Genomic DNA, 26,805 nt, shown 5'->3' on the forward strand with positions numbered 1-26,805 from the left:
GGGATCGATATAAGGCTGATGAACGAACTGATCGCATTTCTTAAGGTATGTATTCTGTTGTGATATGTAGCCTACTACATTCTTTTGCCTTGCCGTTTGAAATATCAGGCAGTTTAAATTCCTTCCGTGTGGTGATCTAGATACACATTTTAAGTAAACTTCAAGAAAGCATCAAAAGTTATAGAATGTGAGAAGTCACTCATATTTCACCTTGTCTTACCATTGAAAATGACACTCCTGCAGCATCTGACTCAGGGGCGCCATATTGGCGAGGCCTCTGAAATATAACTTTTGCGGAGTTACATCAAGTCGGATATGGAAGAAAAGTTCATAATTCATAAATACCATAAGGTGGCGATGTTCCTGTGGGCACCAATTTGCCACCTGAAAAAGATATCTGACAGTGAAAGATGTGATGTAACAACAGCAGTAAAGCACGGAATGCATTAATTTGAATATTAACCTCAGTGTTTTTCAGGATAGTAGTTTGTCCAGGAATCAGATGTTCAATACTTTCTTTGCTTCTGACTAATTCCAAATTTCTTGTGTGAAAATAGCGTAAGAGTCGAAACAATATGTACCAATTCCTACACTTCTCTCCCCTTTAGCAGTCACTATTAGCGTAATACCTTTACTGTACATGATGGTCTTCGATACCAATTTACATAGCGACGTATTTGATTTTTTCTTTTTTCTGATTAGGTAAGAAACCTTATGATGAGCAAGGCGTGCATGAAAGACGAGCATTCTGATGTTACTGAGTCATCAGATTACACGACTATGCAATAACCTTCTGAAGTAGTGAAATTTGCTTCGTGGGCGGACGTTGATGATGGTCCTACTCAAGAGATGAGCTGGAAATATATTTAAAGCAAAATTTGAGATGGAAGAAGATCTAGCGTCCCATTGGAGAACAAATGGACATAACCATCCAAAACTTCATCAGATCTATAAAATAGTATTAGGTATGCAAGCATCAAGTTCAGTTTCAGAGAGAAATTTCAGTTCACCGGGCTTCATTCTCAGCGCACGATGGTCTCTTGTACACCCAGACATTGTTGATGCTCTTTTCATTCACAGTAATTCCACCACCATTAATCAATGACCAATAAACTACACACATTAAGCAAACGCTATATTCAGATTTGTTTTTGTTGTTGGCATATTGCACGTCATTTCAGTGTGTATTTTATTTTGAGTTAAACGTGAATGGAGTCCCATGAAATCAATATGCTTTGTGTTTTCTAGATTCATTTTCAGTTAACTTGATGTCAATAGCAGATGAATATTTGTTTATAACAAAGTTTCTGTTTGTGTTTATAATTATTATGTTTATTTGACTAATATTATTACAGTGGAGGAGAAATCTCTATTGTTTTATTTCAAAATGCGATTAGCCTACTTTGGAATATGTTATTAGCATAAGGGAATTCGTATAGTGAGTGATCCGAATAGTAGTGTGAAGTGAGCATTTCTTTGTACACGGTGTACGTGTCGTTGCAGGAGGTAGTCGAGGTAGTCTACTCAGCCCACCCAGTGCGATGGACTGCGGTGGGCTGTCTGAGACCAGTGCTGTGCGCCAGTAAGGGGCTGTGTCAGAAGAGAATGACGCTGCACGGGCTGGGCTGCCGGAGCCCGTGGGTTTGAAGTGCTGCGCGGTGGGCCTCACTGCAGAACTCTGTGGCAATTCAGCATCAGAGTTTCTAACAAATTCCATGCAGTCTTGAAACAAAATCCATGTTATTCAAGTTTCCTATCTGTTTGGAAGATCGTTGTGGAGAACAAGAAGAATCCCTGAATGATATATCATCCAGCAAGTTATATATTTTATCTTTTAACTTTCTTCCTGCAATGTTGAAAGGTCCTTCTCAGGCTAAGAGAGAATTTTATCAGGTCAGTGCCAATTAGTCACAATGGAAAAATGGGGAAGCACTTGCTGACGCACTGCACATCAAGATTTAAAAGAAGAAAGTTACTGTACTAATCGTGCTACTGAATAGGGGTTTAAAGATAGATTCTATATTAACTCTACTTAGTGATTCTTTCTCTTCATTTTCAGGGCATGAGGACAATAAATTGCACAAGTACTTTGCGATTTACAGTGCATAACATTCTTTTGGAAAACGTGCATGTTACCCACCAACCTTAGGGTTGAGGAGATTAAGAAGAAGAACATTCTTTTTAAATATTTCAAGTGTTTTGATTGTGTCTTTAATTGACTAATAAGTAACTTACTTGTAGACATAATTTTAGGCTTTTGGTCTTGTGCCGTGTTAAGAAAACAAGGTGAAACTCTTTACTTTTTGCAGAGAACTTTGCTCCACATCTTCAGAAGAAGATCTCAACTGTTCACAAGGAAGACTTATACAATAATGAGTGTTTGAATTTAAGAATGCATTACCGTTGAAGCTGTTGTGGTTCGCTCATTCGTCACCAGGTGGCTGGCACAGCGCTCCAGGCGGGAGCTGACGACAACATTAAGCTCCAATTGAGATATTCTGTCATACCGTGTGTGCCTGAAAAGTAACCTAAAGGACATAGACGAATCAGGGACGGGTGTGGTAGAAGAAGGAAATAGAAAGTAATAAAATAAAATAATGAAATAAACCAGGATAGAATAGAACAGAGCTGAAGAATGGAAAGAAAGTATGTGGAGAAAACCGGACGATGAATAATAATGTGAGATGGGGTGGGCGTGGGGGGGTGTCATAACAAGTGTTCACACATATGAAGGTATGACACTTAACACATAACACATACAGTAGAGTCTCGCTCAACCGACCTTCGCTTATCCGACACTGATAGTCTTAATTTGAACTTTAGGTGGATGCAATTCTGGGACACGGGGTGTGGACGGTGCGACTGTGGGACAAGCACTGGGACTCATGCGGTAGGATTGTTCAATGTAGTATTGGTTGGATGCGGATGTTATAGTTTTCATATCCTCTGTATGGCGAGTAAACGTAAGAAAGTGATTGTTTCTGTGGAAGACAAGTAGAGTGGGTTAAAGAGACTGGACAAAGGGGAAACTCTCCAAAAAATAGCTTCAGATTATGGTGTTGGACGTGTTACAGTGGGAGACTGGAAACATACGAGTGAATAAATTGAAAAGTGGTGCTCTACGAGAGCAACAAGTGATGCACTGAAAATTAGAAAAAAGCAATGAAAAATGTGAGTACGAAAAAGTAAGTGAAGCACTATTTCTTTGGTTCACTAAAAACCAGGAAAAGGGCTTGTCAATATCTGGCCCCATTCTGCAAGAAATGGCAGTGTGTATCCAGAAGGAGTTTACTAAAGGGACTCTAATTTTACTGCTAGTGCTGGGTGCTTGATCGGTGGAAAAAACAGTACGATATTGGGCAGCTTAATATCTGTGGAGAAAAACTGTCAGCTAAATCCGATGAGGTTGTCAAATTTAAAAGACAATTTCAAGAAATAATTCTTGCTGAAGGATTAACCGGTGATCAGATTTTTAATTGTGTTGAGAATGGGCTGAATTTCAAGATGCTGACATCAAAAATTTGCAGCCCAAGCCAAGACGTTTGCACCTGGTTACAGGCGTAGTAAGAAAAGAGTACTGCATCTACTGTACAATTGAATTAATAAATCAATAAATAGAGTCCCGTAAAACATAGTACATAATACACTATAGCCTTCCTGTTTGTTTTAGTTCATTTTCAAAGTTATTCCATATTATCCGACATTTTCGGTGATCCGACGTACTCCAGGTCCCGTTTAAGTCGGATAATCGAGACTCTACTGTATATTGAAATGAACTATCTGGTGATGCCGAATGTACAAATTTGGAAAACACCAAAGGACAAGAAGAGAACTACCTATGTAAATCCTTAATGGCTGGCAACCACGTATTACCCTGTTGAAATTGTTAGGATTTTTACATATTTCCACAGCTTGAAGATCTTGGAACTCAACATCACGACCCGACAATAGGGCGCGCTCACCTATTGCTATCCTGTCTGGCTGGTTGAGACGGATATTTCTTTGTTGTTCCTTCACGGGAGTCGGAATAGACTGGCATGTTTGGCCAACATATACCTTGCCGCAAGTACAGGCAATTATGTACACCCCAGGGTGTAATAGTGGAGAAAATTTATCCTTGCTTTTACCTAAACTGTGAGCAATTTCAGTGAATGTGCCAAAAACGGTTTTTATATTGTGCTTGCAGAGGACCTTGGCAATTCGGTCTGTGGTCTTGTGAAAGTAAGGCAGGTAGGCAGTTCCATTCACTTCTTCTTTCTGTGAGCATTGCTTAGTTGTCCTTGTGGGATGCAGGGCTCTATGAATCTGTATATCGTCGTAACCATTACCCTTTGTTACGGGGGGTACCTGTGGAGCAGAAAGAGGTTAAAGAAGGTGCCGGGGTGAATGGGTCTATCTACAATATCAAAATTAATTCAATTTCAGAAATTGGAAAATTCAAGATTCAGACCTTGACAATTTTGGGCTACAAGCCCCTAGGTTACAATTCCAGAGATACCGATTCCAGTTTACAACTTTAATTCAAACAAGGAATCGTTTACTCAAGGGCAGAAATCCCCTAATTCAAGAGCACTTGCTCCCAAAATACAATATCTATCCTTCCAGAGGCACTCGTTAATATTATAAAAACTTGAAAAGAGCTAACAGGCTCTCAGTTTCTTTCAGCCTGCTCAAGGCAATATTACATTCAACTATTACAATCTCAGGCCTCACAAGGCACTAATTACAAATGGAAATTGCTTAATACAGGGGTATCTAGTACCCAACCTACAGGGCCTTTGCGAAAAAAGAACAGGTTAAATAAAACAGCCCGAACACAACCTGAATGGAGGCGAACACTGAGCTCCAGATAATTAAATATTAAAACCTATAGGGCTCTCAGTCGATGAAACAGGGTCTATTCCTAAACTGCTGAGGTGGCTCGCATAGAAATATCTTTAACATAGTACAGAAAGGTTGCAAAACATAGCCGCCTCAAAGCAAGATGAAGGGGAGCTCGAGAGGGTAACTCACTCTATCCCTGATATACAGTTAAAGATTTTATGAAGTTTTTACATTAGCCGAAAGAGAAGTTACATTTTAGAAAGGTATTGTTACATAATTAAAGATTCGGACCTTCCTCTCGAATAAAGCTGCGGAGGTAGCAAGAAAGATAAATTTTACGTGGCCATTACCTTATAGATGTTCTGCTGACCGAAGATCACACAGAACACACACACACACACAGAAAGACGATGATCAATTGACAAGGAAACTTGAAAAGCCGCAGTTTATATACCCTCAGGGAAGGTTCGAGAGCATTCAAGACTAATCAGGACACACCCTCTTAATTTTTATTGGCAGATTCAAAGTGAACAAGAAATGCGAGATTGGTTGAAAATTAATTCAATTAAAATTACAAAAATTACAAAAATTCCTGATTGGCTAGATTCAAAAACTGGTGGAAAGAAAAGGAAGTATTGCCAACCCAAAAATAAATGAACATAGATCAGTTATGGAAAACCTAGGAATATGAAACTTCTTTTAAGTTATAAGTTCTTTCACCTTGCACCAGTGTGCATGATCATAGTTTTTAGGTAGTGTCATCTGTGGAAAAATGTCCAAACTTCTTGATGTATAGCAAAACAAAACAAGGAGAAATTCAGTCAGTTTAGGAAACTTCACAATTACAAAATTACTCAATATTTTAATAGTGACATCTTCTGATTAAAGTTCCAACTTCATGTGGTATCAATTTCACCTTTTGACCGATAGAGGAGTTCAATAAGGCGCTTATTTTGAATGCGCGGCGTTTAGGTGTACCTCCCAGTACACCCTTGAACGTGACTTTAATTTCGTCCATCTCCTCCTGGATATTTGATGGCTCACAAATTTGTGTCACTCTTGTGGTGAGTGTCGTGAGAATGCCTTGTTTTTGTGCTGGATGGTGGTGAGAATCTGCATGAAGATAATGATTTGTTTGGATAGGCTTACGATAGACGTTATGTCCTAAGGAGCCGCCCTGTTTCTTTCTACTAGAACATCTCCATAGTGAATTTAATTGAAGGATGGTGCTGATATAGGTGGTTTAGAAATAGACAAACTTTCTCAGGACCTTCTGTCCAGACCACAAATGTATCATCAACACACCTTCACCAAATCATAGACTTGACGGGAGGCGAAGCAATAGCCTCCCTCACAAAAGTCTCCATAAAGAAATTAGCCACTACCGGCGAGAGTGGACTTTGTTTAGCCACTCCATCCATCTGTTCTTAAAATTGCCCACCCCGCAAGAAAGAGCTTGAAGTCATGCAGTGGTGAAATTGCTTAGTAATGTCCTCAGGGAACACGTGCTCAATGAGAGACATGACCGAGTCAGTCGGCACTTCAGTGAACAAGGACTCCACATTGAAACTCATCAGAAGTGCATTAGGTTGAAGGGTTACGGATGACAACTTATGGATGAAATACAGATTCCCTAACATATGGTTCAGTACGTCCTGTATGTGGCCGAAGCAAGTTGCTCAGGTATGTAGTTAAAGCATCCGTAGGAGAACCTATTTCAATAACAATTGGTCTGAGGGGAATGTCTTCTTAATGGATTTTAGGAAGTCCATATAATCTGGGTGGCACTGTGTCCCCCTGAGTCGGATATTTAGCCTCCTCTTTTGGAATTAAGGATTGCCTTAAGAGCTTCACAGTGGTGTTGGGCACACAAGTGTTAGGGTCACTTGAGCTCAGTCTGTAAACATGCTCTAACAGCATAGCCAAGATTTTGTTCTTATACTCATCACTGTCCATTACCACCGTCGCATTACCCTTATCAGCTGAGATAATGGTCAGTTAATGGTTATATTTAAGTTCCTGCGCAGCTCTCCTCTTGCCAAGTAACTTAGTTGATTTAAACATTAGAAGACAGTGGGCTATGAAAATTATCAAAAGTAACAATGGGAACTTAGTTGTAAAATGTGGAGGTATTTAAAACGTTTAATATTATAACCATTAGTCTTAATAAAAGAAATATACAAACATTTTTGTAAATTTAATGCATTAATACTACTACAGATATTTTATGAACATTGCATATTTAATTACAAATTTCACTGATATTTACAAAATTTTTATATACATATTTCACATTTTGATATTACACAAAAACCTGGACCCTAGTTACGAGTCTCACATAGGAACTACTTTGTACTTTGAGAGTCTCTAAAAGACAACTACTGCTCATAGATCGTTTTCAATAGAAATAATATGTATATGTCCAACCCTAGTTCCATTGCTCTACAGGTTTAATGAGATGAAATGAATGACTTGATATATGATAGTAGGAAGGGAGAGGGTGAAACCTAGTGTCGGTACATAGCCTACACCTGAATTTTCGTCTGATCTTACAGGACTGAATTAAAGACAAGCCTACGTACATGGCATTCATAGATCTACAGCATTCGATAGTGTTGATTTGATCAAGCTACGTGAGATTCTGAAGGTGATTGGGATCAGATTCGGAGAGCAAAGAATTGTCTACAATCTGTTTAAAAATCAGTCTGCAGTGTTAAGAATCAAGAGCTTTGAATAAGAAGCAGCAATTCAGGAAGGAGTGAGGCAGGGCTGCAATTTGTCCCCCCTCCTTTTTACTGTTGTATAGAATAGACGGAAAAGAAAACAAAGAGGAGTTTGGAAAGAAAAACACAATCCAAGGAGATAAATCCTGAGATTTTCCTATGATATTTTATGTGAGACTGCAGAAGATCTGAAGAAATTGCTGAATGGTATGGTTAGTCTTGGGGAAGGAGCTCAAGATGAAAATAAATAAGTCAAAAACAAAAGTAAATGAAGTCAGGTGATGCAGGAAATATTAGATTAGGTAAGGAAGTAGATGAATATTGTTACTTGGATAGTAAAATAAATAATAATGGCAGAAGTTAGGACATAAAATGCAGACTAGCACAAGCAAGGAAGGCCTATCTTAAGAAAATAAATTTGCTCTCCTTGAAGATTAATATAGGAATTAGAAAGGTGTTATTGTGTTATTGTATATTTTCGTCTGGAGTGTGTTATTGTATGGAAGTGAAACTTGGATGACAATTCAGCTCAGAAAGACACCCAGGACTTGTTCATTTGGTTTTTGAGGGAAGTGTAGGCAGTAAGAATGGTGGGGGTAGATCAAGGTATGTATATGATGAGCAGATTAGAGCAGATTTAGGATCTGGTTGTTACGTAGAAGTTTGAAATATTCTTGAAAGCCTGCTATTTTTTGGATGAAAATACTAGTTCATTGTCACGGATTTGCATCTTACCTGTCCAGGTGAAAACGAACAGCTAAGTATCATGCCCGTTAATATTTTCTTTTGTTTGTATTCGTATTAATGTGTTCCTTGTTCCTGTCAGGTGCGTTGCTGGGAAGTGGAGCAGTCAGGAAAGACTATACCCAAGTCAATGCAGACCATGCAAGGTCCAGTTTTGGATGTGTGCTGGAGTGATGTAAGTTGACATCTTTTTTTTTTTTTCTTATTCTTTTACTCAGTTACCATATAAGCTTACATATTTTTTATTTTGTTATCTGTATTTCTTTCCAGTCTTTATATATATTTCTCTTTATATTGTAGTGGGTATGAAGGCAAGGTTGCAAAATTAAAGAAAAGTACTTCAACCCCAATTATTTACTTTGAGAGAATTTGTAGGAAGTGGAGGAATTGACTGTGGAAAGTCCTGAACTCTAAATTGTAATGAGAGTGATACAAGAGACATGTAGCTGTACGATTCAGGAAATTTTTAAATTATTATTAATATTATTTTCATCGTCATCATCATCTTCTTCTGATATAGATGTTGATTCCCATAGGGAACCTGACATATTTGTTCTGAAGAATTTATAATGTCCAATAATGGACCATTTATATTGGTATTATCATCATTTTCATTAATAACTACCGGGCGAGTTGGCTGTGTGGTTAGGCACGTGCAGCTGTGAGCCTGCATCCGGGAGATAGTGGGTTCGAATCCCACTGTCAGCAGCCCTGAAGATGGTTTTCTGTGGTTTCCCATTTTCACACCAGGTAAATGCTGGGGCTGTACCTTAAGGCCACGGCCGCATTCTTCCAACTCCTAGCCCTTTCATATCCCATCGTCGCCATAAGACCTATCTGTGTCGGTGCGACGTAAAGCCACTCCCATTAATAACTGTCTGAAAATTAAGATAAAAATAATTGTAAATGTACAATGGAGGATTGAAACGAGTAGAGAAGTGGATATAACCTTGATTTATTTGTCTGAAAATTAAGTGTATTGGTATTTTTTAAAAGTAGGACCACAGAATGAAGATAAAGTTGGAATTCAAGAGGACTGATAGGGGCAAATTTTGGTTTATAGGAAGAGGAGTTAGGGATTTCAAAAAATTTGCTAATGGGGATGTTCAGTACATTTCCAAATTCTTCAAAAGACTAGGTAAACAAATGATAGGCAACCTGCCACCTGAGCAGCTGCCCTAAATGCAGATGAGTGAACTTGCAGTTTGTCCAGGTCCTTTTATGTTTTCTTATTTGTCTGTTGTTTACTTTGCATTCTTACTCTGACCTTTTCTTTTGTTTATCCTTTGTTGTATATATTTACGTATCGTTATTCATAGCTTTCTGTCTTTGATACATATACATCCGGTTTCCTTTCCATTATATAAATATAATATAAATGACTGTCACTGTAATGCCTTTAGGATGGAATAATAAATGCAGTCATTTACATGGCACATGTTCGTATTTTAGAACCAATATCTTATGCTGTTCTTAACCAGTCCAAACATACATTAGGTCTTCCTCACCACTTTCACTAGTAATTCCTTGCTTTGTTTTAGGGTCTACCTTTCTTCATCATCATCATCATCATCAATCACCATCATCATCATCATCATTTTAATTTTCCATTGTCCAGCTCTTGCCAGGTTGGGGTGTTGATGGTACTTCTCCACCATTGACTCTCTTTCCACCACTCCTTTTCAGTAATTGTATTCCAGTCCGGTCTTCTTTTTCTTATACTGTTTGTGATAGAATCTATTGATCTTGCTCTGGGCTTCTCTCTTGCCCTCTTTTTCTCTATCTTGGCCTCCAATGCTTGTTTTTGGTATCCTTCTTTTTCCATCCTCATAACATGTTCAAACCATCTCAACAGTTTCTCTATCCCTATTTCTTTTCTTACGTCAATATTTCTTTTTCAGTATCTCCTTGCTTTCCGTACCATACTTTCTATCACTGACCTGAATTTTACTCTCATCTCTTGTTGTCATTGTCCAAGTCTCTGATGCATACATTAATATAGGGGTATAGTACATCTTGTATATTATATGTACATTTCCAAGGAACTCCTCTGTTCCACATGAAGTTCATTACATTCTGGTAGAATGTATTTTCCACTCATACCCTTCTGCTGATCTCCTTCAACCTTGCATCTTGCATTACTTCACTTCCCAAATATTTGAAGGTTTTATTCCCTAAAACTAGCAATTCGTTTTCCTTCTCTTTCTCCTCTTGTAATCACCATTGGTTTGCTCTTCTCCACACTGATTTTCATACCATATTTCTCAATATTATTATTTACAACTTCTGATTGGATTTGCACTTTTGTATTGTTGACTTCCCAGATCACTATGTCATCCGCAACGAATATTTTCGTATGTCCTCTGTATGTTTCCTTTGGAATTTCATCCATAACCATTATAAATATAAGTGGAGACAGTGCAGACAGTGCACTTACCTTTCTCAGTCCAGTTTGGTTTCTTAACCAATATGTTTTCCCCACTAGAGTCTGGACACAACTGGAACAGTTTTTATACATTGCTTTCACTAATTCCCTGATTGCTTTCCACATCCTTTTCTTTCCAGGGTTTCCCCACACCTTTTCTCTATAAACACTATATTATGCTTTCACTAGATCAAGGAATACTGTCACCAGATCTTTTCCATATTCCCATTGTTTGTTTGACAGTCATTTCCACCTTTGCTATTGCAATAACACTCTGTTTCTGGATCATCCTCGTTTACTACTACACTTTTATGCATCATTTCTCACATTCATGATTTTATCGAAGTAATCTGTCCACTGTTCTCCTCTGGGTCTTTTATTACATTTCCACTCTCTTCTTCACTTTTTTTTGGTGTATTTCTTTTCTCTTACTTTTTATTAAACTGAGCTCGATAGCTGCAGTCGCTTAAGTACGGCCAGACTCCAGTATTCGGGAGGTAGTGGGTTCGAACCCCACTGTCGGCAGCCCTGAATATGGTTTTCCGTGGTTTCCCATTTTCACACCAGGCAAATGCTGGGGCTGTACCTTAATTAAGGCCACGGCCGCTTCCTTCCCACTCCTAGCCCTTCCTTGATCCCATCGTCGCCATAAGACCTATCTGTGTCAGTGCGACGTAAAGCAAAAAAAAAAAAAAACCCTTTTATTAACCCATACAATATCCTTATTGCACCATTTACATCCTTTTCCAACTCTTGTGTATCTCTCCCAACATTTTTCCTTGTCCTTATTGGCCACTTTTTTTTTTTTTACATTTACTTTTAATTTTTCACGAACCTACTACTCTGGTGTAGCAGGGGGAGAAGTGATACCCCACGTGGTGCGTCCCAGGTGGCGGATAGGGGTGCCGGCGACTTGAGGGAAATGAAATACCTCTCGCGGACCAAACATACAACCTCCTGTGGGTGGGGGACGCAAACGAAGAATACACCCACGAAATCCCTGCCTGTCGTGAGAGGGGACTAAAAGGAGCGCCCAAGGGATTATTGTATTAGAACCATGAAGCTACTTGTGATTACTACCACTACGTGGGGAACACTATGGGTCGCTTCTACTTGCTCGTAGTACCACCATGTTAGGTACCAAATAGGTTTGTGATTAGTAGCACGCAGGAGCACCGTGTGGTCAGCCCCCCGCTTAGAGTGTACTGTCAGCTTTTACAGTACCTGTGATTAGTACCACTATATGAGCGACACCATGGTTCTGGCTTGCCCATGATTAGTACCTACTATATGAGGAACACCACGGGATAGTACAATTCAGTATTGTGCTTTAGAAGCAATCCCTTGGCCTGTAATACTATTGTTTTACATCAGTTTCTGTGAATGTGAGGCACTGAGGATGGGATCCACTGATTGTTTTAAATTCATATCCATCCGTTCATTCTTCGTCCTCACGTTTTGAATTCTGGTCAGTGGAGAATTTTGGACTTTTTGTCATTACATTTCATCTCATTTCGTACCATTCAAACAGATGACCTAGATGTTAGGCCCCTTTAAACAACACACATCATCATCATCAACAACATGCAATTTTCTGATACTTAATCTTACTTCCTTCTTTCTTATCTCTATTCCATTCTTGCCATTCTTTCTTCTTTTTTTTAACAACCTCCTTCAGCTTTTCATTCCACCAAGGTGTCTCCTTTTCCTTCACTCTTTCCGTAATTTTCCTACAGATCTCTGCACAGCATACCAATGTGTTTTTAAATTCAATTCATTCTTCTTCTACACTTTCCATTTCTGATGTGGGGATGTGCTGTTTTAATGCCTCTTGAAATTTCTCCTAAGTTCCTTTAATTTCCATACTTTTTTGTCTTTTTTTTATTCACACAATTTTACCTATATTCAATTTTACACCATTACTCTGTGTCTCAATCAAACGCCTCACCTGGTAGTGCTGTTGCATCCATTGACTGATTTGTTTTATCAATCACAAGATAATCAACTGTTTTTGTACTTTCAGTGCAGATGTAATTTATTGAGTAGTTGCCCTGTCAAAAATGGCCTGACCGGTCGAGTTGGCCGTGCGCGTAGAGGCGCGCGGCTGTGAGCTTGCATCCGGGAGATAGTAGGTTCGAATCCCACTATCGGCAGCCCTGAAGATGGTTTTCCGTGGTTTCCCATTTTCACACCAGGCAAATGCTGGGGCTGTACCTTAATTAACGCCACGGCCGCTTCCTTCCAACTCCTAGGCCTTTCCTATCCCATCGTCGCCATAAGACCTATCTGTGTCGGTGCGACGTAAAGCCCATAGCAAAAAAAGAAAAATGGCCTGACTTGTTGATTTTATCGACGATTTCCACTAAGTGAGTTACACAACACTGTACCACGCCTTTTTTTCATATATTCTATGTTCACTGGATTCTGTTGTCCTCCAGATCGTATGCATATGTGATATATTGAAGATGGACAGTCCAACTTAATAATGGAGATTTTAGCCTTGTTTTACAGTGATATAAAAAAAATTTGGACATAGAGGTTTCCAACCTCACTATAACCCTGCTTGTTTTAGCTTATATTAATCATGTTCTACTGAGATTTTATATGCTCCTTCACATTGTTTTTAGTGTTACTTATTCAACATTAATTCATGTAACTATATAATAAATTTCACTGAAGATGGCTCAGAGATGAGGTGAAACATGTTTGGCTAAAAGTCATTCCACCGAGCTCAATAGCTGCAGTCGCTTAATTGTGGCCAGTATCCAGTATTCGGGAGATAGTAGGTTCGAACCCCACTGTCGGCAGCCCTGAAAATGGTTTTCCGTGGTTTCCCATTTTCACACCAGGCAAATGCTGGGGCTGTACCTTAATTAAGGCCACGGCCACTTCCTTCCCACTCCTAGCCCTTCCCTGTCCCATCGTCGCCATAAGACCTATCTGTGTCGGTGCGACGTAAAGCACCTAGCAAAAAAAAAAAAAAAAAAAAAGTCATTCCATCCAAAGATGGATATGTGTATTGTATAGGAGAAAATAATCAAAGCCTTTCTATTGTAAAGGTTTGTTTCTTAGGTGTTTTCTGGTGTGTCCTTTATTGCTTCCTTGTTGAGTATGCTACTAAAGTGTGTCATCCATTCTTCCATGTTTATATAGTGTATCTGCACTTGCTTCCTGGGACATAGAGCAATGTATGGATCATTCTTTGCTGCTTGTACTATTCTTTTACCTTCATCTTCCCAGTATGTCCTCTTCTCCTCCCTTAGAAACTTCTTGTAGTGTCTTCTCTTCTCGTTGTACACGTGAAGGAGGATATAGCTCTCTCAGTATTTTTAGTTTGTGCAGGTTTTCCATTTCATCTTTCCTTAGGAGATAGCATTCTGGGTCAAACCATTGTTTTGTCTTTCTTTCCTTTCTAGGGCTTTTGGATTATGTTAGAAGTTCCTCTATTGTTTGCGCTGCTTCCAATCTTGAATCTTATATTAGCATTTCTATTTGCTTGATCTGTTCTGATCGTTCTACTCTACCCGGCTTCTATTTTTCTTGAGAATAAATGCTTTGGCTGGCTTTTTGATGTACACTACTCTGATTATTCTGTCGCTAATACAGTCTACCTTATCCACATTTTTGCCCAGGGTTTTATTAACAATCATTGCTACTCTATTTTTTGCCTCTCCTCCTCTGCTCCAGTATAGGATGTACCCTCTACTTATCTTTTTCACTACCTTTCCATTCCACTTGACCTTGCTCAGTCCCATTATTGCAACATTCTCTTTCTCCATAAAGTCTATCACCTCTTCTAACTTTCCTGTCAAGGTCATAACATTAAATATTCCCACCTTCATAATATTGGTTGTTGGTTGCCCACTTACCACAGGTCTGCTAGCACAAGAGCTGCACATCGCTCTTCGCTGGGTACATCCTAACCTTTTCCAAGGCTGATATTTACCATCACTCATTTTTAGGCTATTGCTACAATAGGGTACCACTCCCAGAGCATTATAGGGCTACTGCCAGCAATTATTCAAGCCGCCCCTTACGTGGGGGACAGATGCCGTAGCAGCTGCACCTAACATGGGAAACAAACACTGCTGATGAATAGCGTACTGGTTACGGTACACAAGCTGACCATTGCCAGTTCACTGTCAAATGCTACTAGATATATTCATTAGGGTACAAGGAAGGAGTAGAGGTGCAAATATACTGGGTTTTTGTACCATTACCTGGGTATACGACATTGTAAAGTGTAACCTTTGGTTGCAAACTTCTATACAGAAAAGAAAAATATATAATAATAATAATAATAATAATAATAATAATAATAATAATAGTAATAATAATAATTAAAGCAGACTAAAAACTTAGACGCGATCAAACATAAACTAAAACCATAAGCATATTTAGCACAGAAAACAAACAGTAACGATCAGGTTAAGCAATATGATGGCTAAGGAAAGGGTAGTGGAAAGCGTCTAGGACCATACTCAGGCGGTGAAAGGTATTGGCAGTGCTGATGAAGCAAAATCAATGGTGATTCAAACTTCAAAATACATTTTGCTTAATAAGTTAGATGGAAATAACACTCATATGTTATCAAACAAAATTACACTATTAAATCACAAAATGATTATAACAATAATAATGAGAAATTATCTAGAATGTACAAATTCAGTGTCGCTACTTTACATTACTTTAGGAAAGAACATCTCACAGACTGTTCAAGTTTCATGGCGCAATATATAAGTCACATTACACTGTAAGAAAGAATGTACACGGAAAGAAGGGAAAACTCAACATTTAAAATTAAATCTTAGTACAGAGCACCTTTAGGAGGCTGCCTTTTACCAAAACACTTCAGAAAAAGGTGCCTGTCCTAAAAGGAAATATCCTAAGATGAAGCAGATCTACACAAGACAGCCCTGAAGGGGAAAACACATGATTTATACTTACGACCAAAAATGTGAATTAAACTTTTTACATTTTAACACAATTTAAGAAAACAAAAGAAAAGGGAACTGTATCTTAATTAACATGATGTGACTCACCACAAAGGCTAAGTCATATTAATTTTAAATTTGGCGACTGAGAGAAAGGCGGGTAAGCTCCGGCGATAAAGAGAAATAAAACTGAAGACTACATTTGAAGATTACTAGCCGAAAGATGAAATAGCAAAGTGCTTACCTTATCGGAGGGTGTCAAGGGACCCGTCACCTGGAGGAGAGAACTTCTCCCGTCGCCGGTCAGAATTACAAGACGGCTTGGATGTGTTCGGCTCTCGCCAAGTGCTCCTCTACCGGAAATGGTGAAATCGTGAAACAACCAATGAGCGCCCCTCAATTCTCGCATTCGCCAATCACAATTAGTTTTATTATGGCCAATGAGGGCCCAGAAAAATAATTCTTACAAAATACTTCGTGTAGCATCGAGTCTATGCAGTGCAGTGTTCCCTGTTAAACATGCCTCGATGACAGAGAAGAGCATGCTATCAACAACTGTCGCCGTTTGAGAGGGCTCGGATAATTGAGCTGTGTGAGGCTGGATTATCGCTAGGGACTGTCGCTGCACGTGTTGGCCGACAGGCATCTACGGTACAACGTGTATGGCAACAGTGGTCAAATGAAGGTACCCACACTCGTAGACCTGGCACAGGCCCAGCGCGACAGACAACTGTGAGAGAGGATCGCTGCATCATTCGGATGGCCCGGATGGAAACCCATGCAACAGCAGTGCAAATTCGAGGAGCTGTGGTACCCCACCTTACACAACAAACAGTTGGTAATCGCCTGCATGCAGCTGGCCTACGAGCCCGTGTCCCTGCAGAAGGTGTTCCATTGACCCCACAACAGCGACTTGTAAGGCTGGCCTGGTGTCGAGAAAGATCGACGTGGGTCGACGAATGGCATAGGGTCGTCTTTAGTGATGACTCGCGCTTCTGTCTTGCCCGCAGTGATCGCCGGAATTTTGTGCGCCGACATACCGGGGAGAGGGGCCGTCCTGATCTTATTGTCGAGAGGCACACAGGGCCAACACCAAGCATTATGGTCTGGGGAGCTATTGGCTTTAATGTGAAATCACAATTAGTGCTTATTGAGGGCACTATGACTGCTCGACAATACGTTGATAGGGTACTCAATTCTTTGGTTGTCCCTCTGATGGCGAACATTGCTAATGGGATGTTTCAGCAGGACAATGCCCGGGTTCACACTGCACGCATCTCCAGAGAAGCTCTCCACGACATCACAACCTTAGAATGGCCCGCCAGATCCCCGGACCTCAGTCCTATTGAGCATGTGTGGGACATGATGGGTCGACAACTGGCCAACCGTCCTCAGCCACCCACAACTTTGGAACAGTTGACCCGTGGAGTGCAGCAAGCATGGGCCTCAATTCCTCAGGAAGCGATCCTGGGCCTTATTGACTCCATGCCTCGACGAATTCATCAATGTATTGCAGCTCGTTGTGGGCACATCCTGTATTGATTGTTGTCCAAACTTGCAGTCAGAGGGACCTGAAAGTGTAATCATCGAATCACAACCGAACACTCATCCTGCATGTTCAATTGCAGCAATGTAGCACCACTCCTTCTGGGTGTTGCAATTTCCATTTTCTTCAGTGTATATGGATTTTCGACCAAGTATAGTGTGATTAAATCGTGGGCATATGTGATACCAATTTGCATCAATCATCTCATCTCTCTCCAAATATTCCATTTCCATCTACGAGGGTCGAGTCATAGGTCATGGCAACTATTTTTTTCCTCGCGAACAGGAGACAACACGGAAAGTCTAAGATAAGCATTTGGAAATATAGGGCATGTACTTATGCATAGTGCCTGAAGACAAATTCTGACTTCAGGAGATTCTCGTAGGAAAGTGACAGAACACAGGCCATTGGTAAACATTGTTTTATTATGGTATAGACAGCAAATACACAAGACTACGTACAAAGGACAGGTCCCCACTGGTTACAGATCTTCGAAATAATCACCCAAGGTTTCCACTGTGCGTTGCCAGCAGTGGGGCAGGCGTTAAATACCATTCACGTTATGTGTATCGCTAACGTGGGACACCTCTCTCCGAAATGCTTTTACAGTGTCCTCTTTGTTAGCAAACCGTTGTCCACGTAATGGCTTCTTGACTTTGCTTCCCGCAGCTCTGCATGGCATTGGCGTGCTTTTCTGTCGCGGAGAAGTGCTACTTTAATATACGGTCGTTGCTCCTGCTAGTTGACTTCCAGTTGTGATGCTCTCACTCACACACTGAACTTGGGGGCGTGCTTAGACCCACACTGTTGTTTACATACACCATCTAGTGACATCATACGCAAGTACATACCGTACGTTTCCAAATGCATATCTTAGATTTTCCATGTTATCTCCTGTTCGTGAAGAAAAGATAGTTGCTGCGACTTATGATTCCACCTCCATATTATTATTTCATTCATCTTTCATTTCTTTCATATAACAACATTACATCTTCTTCATTACTCATTTCAAATCATATCTCTTATTATTATTCCACATATTTAACATATTTACCTCTCTTGATGCACAAATAACCTTATCTTCATATATTCATATCATTTTATCACTATCTTCTTAAATAATATCAACATTTCTTCTGTCTGCTGTCATTTCCATATCTAGTGCGATTCTAACTCATTATGATAACATATCACCTATATACACATTAACATATCATTTGGTATACTATTAAAATATTAACATATTCTCCTTATAAGAATTTCAAATATGATATTGTATAATATGTTTGGATTCTTTGCTTTCACTGAAGTACTATTATCACATTACTATACCGCACTTTCTAACTTGGGTTAATTATGTTTCTTGAGAAGACTACCTATTCCCTTCTATTCCTTTTATATTGATGGGTAAGGTAAGGGTTATTCTGCCTGAAGGCAGGTCCGAACCTCCGCAGAGGTGTCCTTAGCCGGAGTTTACGTGCGGTAGGGTGGCCAGTTCCTTTCCGCTCCTCCATTCCCTTACCCCCCACCAACAGCGCGTGGCAACCCATCCAACTCCTGACCATGCCCAGTGTTGCTTAACTTCGGAGATCTCACGGGATCCGGTGTTTCAACACGGATATATATATATATGTTAAAACACTTGTTAAAATTTTCAGTTTGTGTTGCCTGGAGTTCCTTCTTCAATCTTCTTTATGGTTCTTGTGCTTCTGTATCTATGTTAATTTAGTTGCATGGAAGGCCGAAACCAGTACTAATGTAAATCCATTTACAATAAATAAGTATTGATAGGTGGAACATATTTCTTGTCTGTACAATATCAATAACACTAGCCTGCAAAATAAAACTTTTTTTGTGCAGTAAAAATGAAACTAGGTGGGTTTTATGAATTTCTTAACGCAGAATTCGAGGAAAAAATTAGTTTTGGCGAATCATGTCTGGTTTGGTAGCAATTTTACAAAATATTATTTTGTTCTTATGTAAAATTGTTGATACTTAGATTGATTAAATTTGATGTATTAATGTAAATTTCAGCTTGCAAAACGCAATCATATTTTTCGGGCATTGAATACACATAAATGCTGCTTTGTAAGCAAGTAGGTAGTATGTATTATATTTTTAATGTATATTGAAATTCGTGAAACTGAAGCATAACGCGCCTATTTAGTTTCGACTGTACAGTTGCTTTTAAATTAATATAACCGTACCTTGAATAAAAATTACATGGTTAAACATACATAGTTTTGTTACTTACATTATGTGCAGGTTAGGTTCACACCTCCGTCTTTTCCCGTTTCCCGTGGAATTTCCGGGTTTTTGAAGTTCTTGAATGATCTCTAGAAGAATCGTCTCGTGCAATCGACCAACAGTTAATCGGCCATCATATTCACATCCCAACGTCCCTGATAGCGTCGTTCTTCATCTTTGAGATCCTGGTGAAACCTTTCACCTTGTTCTTCACTGACAGCTCCGAAATTTAGAGGGAAATAATCCAGATGCGAAGTTAAGAAATTAAGCTTAAGGCTCATATTACAACCGAGTTCCTTACAATTTCTTTGTATTGAGGGTCCTTAATGTTGCCAAGGAATTTAGTCACTACATCTTTGAATGCGTTCCATCCCTCTTTCTCAATTTTGGTCATTGTGTCTGTGAAAATTTTATCCTTCATCTGATTACGAATCTGTGGTCCATCAAATACGCCTTCTTTGATTTTTTCATCTAATAATGAGGGAAATTTAGTGGATAAGTATTGGAAGCATAGGCTACTTTTATCTAATGGCTCGACATACAGTTTCATCAATCCAAAATTTGATGTGCAAGGGTGGAAATAAACTTTTTCACGGTCAATAAGACTTACATTCAAGACATTTTTGGATTCTGGTTGTAGTTGTTTCCTTTCTGTCCAATTCACTGTATCCCAATGTTTATCCTGTGCCCTGCTATCCCATTCGCATAGGAAAGAGGGAAATTTTGTATAGCCTTTTTGTTGTCCCAGCAACAATCCAATGATCTTCAAATCACCGCAAATTTGCCACCCATGCTCATGACATTTAATTTTTTCAAGCACCAACTTTAAGGTCTCGTATGTTTCAGACAAGTGGAAGTGCAAGTGGACGGATGCCAGAACATTTGTATTACGAAGCAAAACAGCCTTTAAACTTATTTTGGAAGAGTCAATAAAAACACGTCACTTACTAGGATCATACTCTTTCTCTCCCAATCGACGTAGAAGATTTGAAACATCCGTACAAAATATAAGTTCATCTTCTTGAGTATAATACTTTCGGACTGTTATCTTTGAAAGTAAACTGTTTTATCAGTCCATCATAAACATTGCATAAGGGCTGGGGCTTTTAACACGTCTGATTATTCAAGTGGTCTAAGATGAAAGACAAACTCTCAACTGTCTTATCTTCAATCCTACATACCTCGCGGTCTATTGCATATATGGGGGAGTTTGTTATGAATTTACCAGGAAATCCCCAACTACAAAATGAAAATTTAGACAGCAATAAACCTATAATAAAATGCAAACAATAAAAAATCAAATCACATAATTGTATTCTAAAAAATGTTGCGCGAGAACATCCCTCAACATTACATCTTATGAATTCATGCAGATACTAAAACACCGAATTGCGTCAAAACTAGACATGATAGAAAAAAATAGCATCATTTTGGGAATCAGGGCAGCGATTTCCATAAGAATTACATATTTTCTATTTTACCGCAAAATCATGTTGGCTAGTGTAATATACAAATTATGCCAAACAGGGAGGGGCAAAGGATAACAGCTCTTGAAATATCCTGTTCTAATAATTGTTTATGTTTATGGGTGTACAATGGCATTCATTTGTGTGGAGTGAGAAACTACCACTATTAGGAGTGTTCAAGTGACAGATGGTTATAACATGGAAGTAGCCTCAACATTTAGTAGATGTAAATTCTAGGTTGAAAGATTCCAGTAATTTTTAAAAGTAGTTGATTTTAATAAATTGATTATTTGTAGGGAAAATACAAGGCTGACATTTTAATTTGTATATAGAAGAGTGGAAAAACAAATGGAAACTGAGTTAGGTGAAGATCAGTTTGGCCTCAGAAGAAATGTAGGAACACGTGAAGCAATTCTAACTTTACAACCAATGTAGAAAATCGAATTAAGAAGGACAAGCCCACATACTGTATATGGTGTTCGTAGATCTAGAAAAGGCATTTGATAGTATTGATTAGACCAAGGTATTTGCGATTCTGATCGGGATTAGATACTGAGAACAGAGAATTATCTGCAATCTGTATAAAAATCAGTCTGCAGTGATAAGAATCAAGGGCTAAAAAAATGTATCTAGAAAGGATTGAGGCAAGGTTGCAGTTTGTCCCTCCTCCTTTTGAATGTTTATCAAAACCCTGAGATTTGCTGATGATATTATTTTATCTGAGACTGCAGAAGATCTGGAGAAATCGCTGAATAGTATGGACAGAGTCATGGGTAAGGAATACAAGCTGAAAATAAATAAGTCCAAAACAAAAGTAATGAAGTGCGGTTGAGCGAAGTCAGTTGATGCAGGAAATATTAGATTAGGAAATGAAGTCTTAAAGGAAGTAGATGAATATTGTTGCTTGGGTAGTAAGATAACTAACAATGGCAGAAGTGAGGAGGACATAAAATGCAGACTAGCACAAGTAAGGAAGGCCTTTCTTGAGAAAAGAAATTTGCTCACTTCCAATAATGATATACATATTAGAAAGATGGTTTTTGAAGACTTTTATCTGGAGTGTGGCATTGCATGGAAGTGAAACATGGACAATAACTAGCTCAGAAAAAAAGAGAATAGAAGCTTTTGAAATATGGTTTTACAGAAGAATGCTGAACGTGAGACAAATAGATCGACTTACAAATGAGGAGATACTGAATTGAATTGGTTAGAGTTGAATTTGGTTAAATTTGACCAGAAGAGATAGAATGATAGGAGACATCTTAAAACACCCAGGAATTGTGCAGTTAGTTTTTGAGGGAAGTGTAGACGGTAAGAACAATAAGGTATAAACCAAGGTATGAATACGACAGGCAGATTAGAGCAGATGTAGGATGCAGCAGTTACGTAGAAATGAAAAGGTTAGCACGGGGTAGGGTGGTATGGATGGCTGCATCAAACTGGTGTATCGACTGATGACTCAAACAACATAGAAGAATATATTTCTTGAGTTTACTTATGACACACGTAAATCAGTTAAGAGATGTTTAGAATTAAATAGGTTGTAACAAGAATTGTTAAGAATGTGATTGGTGTTTAAATAATAATTTCAAGTAAATAGGTCCAAGAGATATTTCATAATTTGAGTAATATGCTGAGGAAGAGAACACTAAGGTCCTCGAAATATGTACATTGTTTTATGTACTAATAAGTAAATAATTAACTTTAAGTATTGACAAGGCTGATTTCAGATATGACAGTGAATTTACTAAATGGTTTACTGGAAAATTGCTCTTGCTTTCATGCACAGCAGTGTTAACAAAGTATAAACTTTTACAGTGGCCAAAGGAAGCTTTTGGATTATTATTATTATTATTATTATTATTATTATTATTATTATTATTATTATTATTATTATTATTATTATTATTATTATTATTATTATTGTTATTGTTATTTTTTTTTCCTAGGATGGCACAAAAGTTTTTATGGCTTCCTGTGACAAAATGGTGAAATGTTGGGATCTGAATAGCAATCAGAGCATCCAGGTAGCTGCTCATGATGCTCCAGTCAAGACATGTCATTGGATCAAGGGCAACACTTACTCATGCCTCATGACAGGGTCATGGGATAAAACACTCAAGGTAAGAAATTCATGTCATACTTGTCATAGAATGCTCAGTATTTTGTATATTTGAAATAATATGATTTGTTTTGGTTGTTTCAGTTCTGGGATACACGAAGTCCTACACCTATGCTAACCCTAAATCTTCCTGAACGAGTATATTGTGCTGATGTGGTGAGTGGGAGAATCAAATGATTTTTTAAATACTATGATGCTCAAGTAATGGAAATTGAACAACAAATGTACAATTATAAATATTCTGAAATGCTGGGCTGTGTAGCTTGGACGGTAGAGCGCTCAATTTCTTAGCTCAGGTGGTAGGTTCGATTCATGCTTAATCCTATGGTACTTGTATGTGCTCACATATACCTACCTGCCTTGTGTCTGTAGATTTACCAACACATAGAACTCCTGCAGGACAAAATTCCAGTATTTTGAGGTCTCCAAAACCCATAGAAGTATTTATTAGGACATAAAACCAGTATTATTATTATTACAAGGTAACAAAAAAAATCTTATTTCAAGTGTCATGCACAAGGCGGTACACAACAAATGTTACATACTTTCAGTCCTCCAAGTAATCCCCATTGCATCCGGCACCTTTCCAGCTGTGCAATGGCCTGACGATGAAAGTTTGGAGTCTTTGATGCAAAGAAGTCTGTAAGTGCATCCCATACTGTACCTCATCGCGAAATGATTTCCCATGAAGGGAGGCTAAAGCTAGAGCCCTCCCCAAAATACATAAGAAAGATATCCCAATACGTCCCATTATTAACTGTCGTAATAGCCCAACCTACAAAATTTTTAAATATTATTCATAGCTTCCTCAAAAGACACTATACATTTAATAACAAGCATCCATTAAAGAATTCAATTGATTTTTGCGAGACCCTTAACGATTTCAACTTACAATCCCATCATATAATGTGCTCTTTTGACGTAGTTAACATGTTTTCAAATGAGTGGCTCAGCGCCATAGGTGCCTAACCCACAAATTTAAAAAATGCTGTTAATGTGCTATAATGGACTCCTAATAGTTGCCTCTATCAGGACCAGACTTGCCTACTACATTCCAGTAGCTTGATTGGTGCTGCCACCTGCAATTATGTTAGGCAACTTCCATAACCTTCAGTTCCTTTAGTGCCAGCTGTGCCTATCCAACATCAAGATGGCTGAAGAGAGCTGGATTGTGGAAATGCTCTTGGAGGATAATTACGATGGCAGTGGCAAGGACCAAGGTTATGAACGTAACTATGCTGATTTCAAATCCTCAGGTAATTTAGAATAGATACACATATTGATAATATTAGGTAATAAGTTGAATGATTTGTGATTTATACGGAAAACATGTAGTTGGTTAGGCATTTCTAGCTCTGACTGAAGTAAATGAAATTGTATTGTGCTTAGGCATAACTGATTGATACTTCAATGGTGATTATGTTATGTATTAAATTTGGTACTAGTTCTAACATAATGAGTAACTGAAGAGGATAAGTTCTGGCTATAAAAATATTAATATAAGTAAGTCAGAAAGTCCATTATAAATATTATGGTGGTTAGGCAAGTCTGGCTCTGATCTACCGATGCATTTTCAGATGCAGGAAGACAAGATGGGCCTGCAGCTGTTACGTCTGTATGTGATTCTATTTCACAAACCTCACGTAAAATTTCTTTATAACTATAAGTGCATTGGAGATAATGTTCTAGAGACCTGTTGTTGAGAGTTAATGTAACTTGGTTACAGGTAACTCAGAACCACAAGTACGCACAAGAAAAAAGTGGAATGGTTGAAGCTACGGTGGCTTAAGATACAGAGAGAGTACCCAAAGACCCTGTTGTATAGCTACAACAGCCATGGAGATAGGATATTCCAGACAGTTGATTTCTCAAAGAAATCTGTTCGAGGCTGACCCATCCGCCAGTTACCAAGTTCTCTGGAGCTCTACCCCAAAGGCAGGAACATATCGAAAGGGAAATTAAAAGATTTACTGTATCTGATGAAATATATTCCACCACAACACCACCATTTCTACAGATCACTTAAAGAACAAGAAGAAAGTGAAGTTGACGAAGATTGAAAATAAAAAGGAGTTACCGTATATTATGTATTGTCAAGAGCAGATTCAAATATTATTAATTTATGTCATTTAAATTCCTTTAGAGGTAAAGACTGAACTTATTTCAATACTTCCTGCTGAAAATGAGCATTAAAAAGTTCCTTATATCTAAGTCCATTGTTGCCTAACCAGCAATTTTGTTTGTGAAGTATGTTATAGTTCAGCGCCAAAACTGCCTATAAGTTTGTGATTTATTTTGGTTGGGGATAATTGGTGCCAATTTTTTTATTGTTATGTATGTGAAAAAACCATATTTGTACTAAGTAATGCAATAAAAAGTAATATTTAAAGTGCACTTGTCATTTTTCAATCGTAGTCTAACTTTAACCTAAAATATCTCAAAATGAAGTAAATGTGGGTTAGGCAACTATGGCACTGAGCCACTCAAATATTCCGATTAAAGACACCATTGATATTATATACAACAATATCAGTGAATACGGTAACCTCAGTAAAATGGAGATCGAAGAATTTGTGACTATATTAAAATTTACATTAGATAATAACTATTTCACATTTAATGGTAGAATTTACAAACAGAATGGCTTGGCGATGGGAGACCCTATTTCGGGTATCCTAGCCGATATCTATATGGATACGATACAGCACACAAAAATTAAAACCAACATAAAAGGAATTAGTTTATGGTTAAGGTTTGTGGATGACACATTTGTCATAATTGAGAAGAATGTCACCAATAGTAATGAAATATTAAATGAATTAAACAAGATCAACCCCAACGTAAATTTTACAAAAGAAGATGAAGATGGAGGCTCTTTAAATTTTTTTGAATATAAAAGTTACCCGATCTAATAACTCCATTGGCTATCAAATTTACAGAAAGCCTACACACTCGTCAATTACAGTAAATAATTCTTCATTACATCCTGGATCGCATAAACAGGCATCTTTATACAGCCTAATATATCGAGCCTTAAGAATCCCCTTATCTCCCGTAAATTTGAGAACTGAATTAAATTACATAAGAAATCTTGCAGTAACCAATGGATACAAAATTGAAATGATAAACCGTCTGATATATAAAGTAAAAAACAAGCTATCCACTAACCTCAAACCAGATAGGCCCAACAAAAATAAACATGCCGTTTTCACATATAATAGCCCAAGTATTCACCAAATTACTAATACCTTCAACAAGTATAATATAAACGTAGCTTACAGAACAACCAATACTACACAGAACATATTTTTTAATTATAATAAAATAAATAATAATAATAATAACAGCAAATATTCAAGTTCAGGAGTATACAGGTTAATATGTTCGCAATGTGGTTATTCATACGTTGGCCAGACTGGGCGAAGTTTTATTACAAGAAATATGGAACATTTCAATGCCGACAAACATAACAAATATTCCGCTATGAGTACACACATGAAGAAAACGGGCCACCATTTTACCTCAATAGAAAAAGATCTGACAATAATAAGGAATACTAACAAGGGAAAACTGCTAAATGAATTAGAAAATATTTATATTTATCTGGACAAAACATTTAATAAAGACCACAACCTTAATGACGACACGGAGATTAAGAGTTCTTTATACACATTAATACCTAAGTTATTGAAAACAGTTATCCCAAATCAAAAGAAAATTCTGCATATATTAAAAGTTGCCAATTCAACAACTCCAACTACCCCCCCCCCCCCC

At 38.2% G+C, this 26,805-nt stretch overlaps 1 protein-coding gene across 1 annotated transcript in view; it reads left to right on the top strand.

Moving 5' to 3' along the window:
- Positions 1–26,805, top strand: part of Rae1 (ribonucleic acid export 1) — a 113,082-nt gene that overhangs the window by 28,064 nt on the left and 58,213 nt on the right. The window contains exons 3-5 of the mRNA XM_067149997.2: positions 8,374–8,466; positions 22,859–23,032; positions 23,116–23,187. Coding sequence (XP_067006098.1) covers positions 8,374–8,466; positions 22,859–23,032; positions 23,116–23,187 — 339 coding nt within the window. The remainder of the gene's footprint in view (positions 1–8,373; positions 8,467–22,858; positions 23,033–23,115; positions 23,188–26,805) is intronic.

Source organism: Anabrus simplex, chromosome 6 (genome assembly GCF_040414725.1).
Source record: "Anabrus simplex isolate iqAnaSimp1 chromosome 6, ASM4041472v1, whole genome shotgun sequence".
In the NCBI taxonomy this organism is placed as follows: domain Eukaryota; kingdom Metazoa; phylum Arthropoda; class Insecta; order Orthoptera; family Tettigoniidae; genus Anabrus; species Anabrus simplex.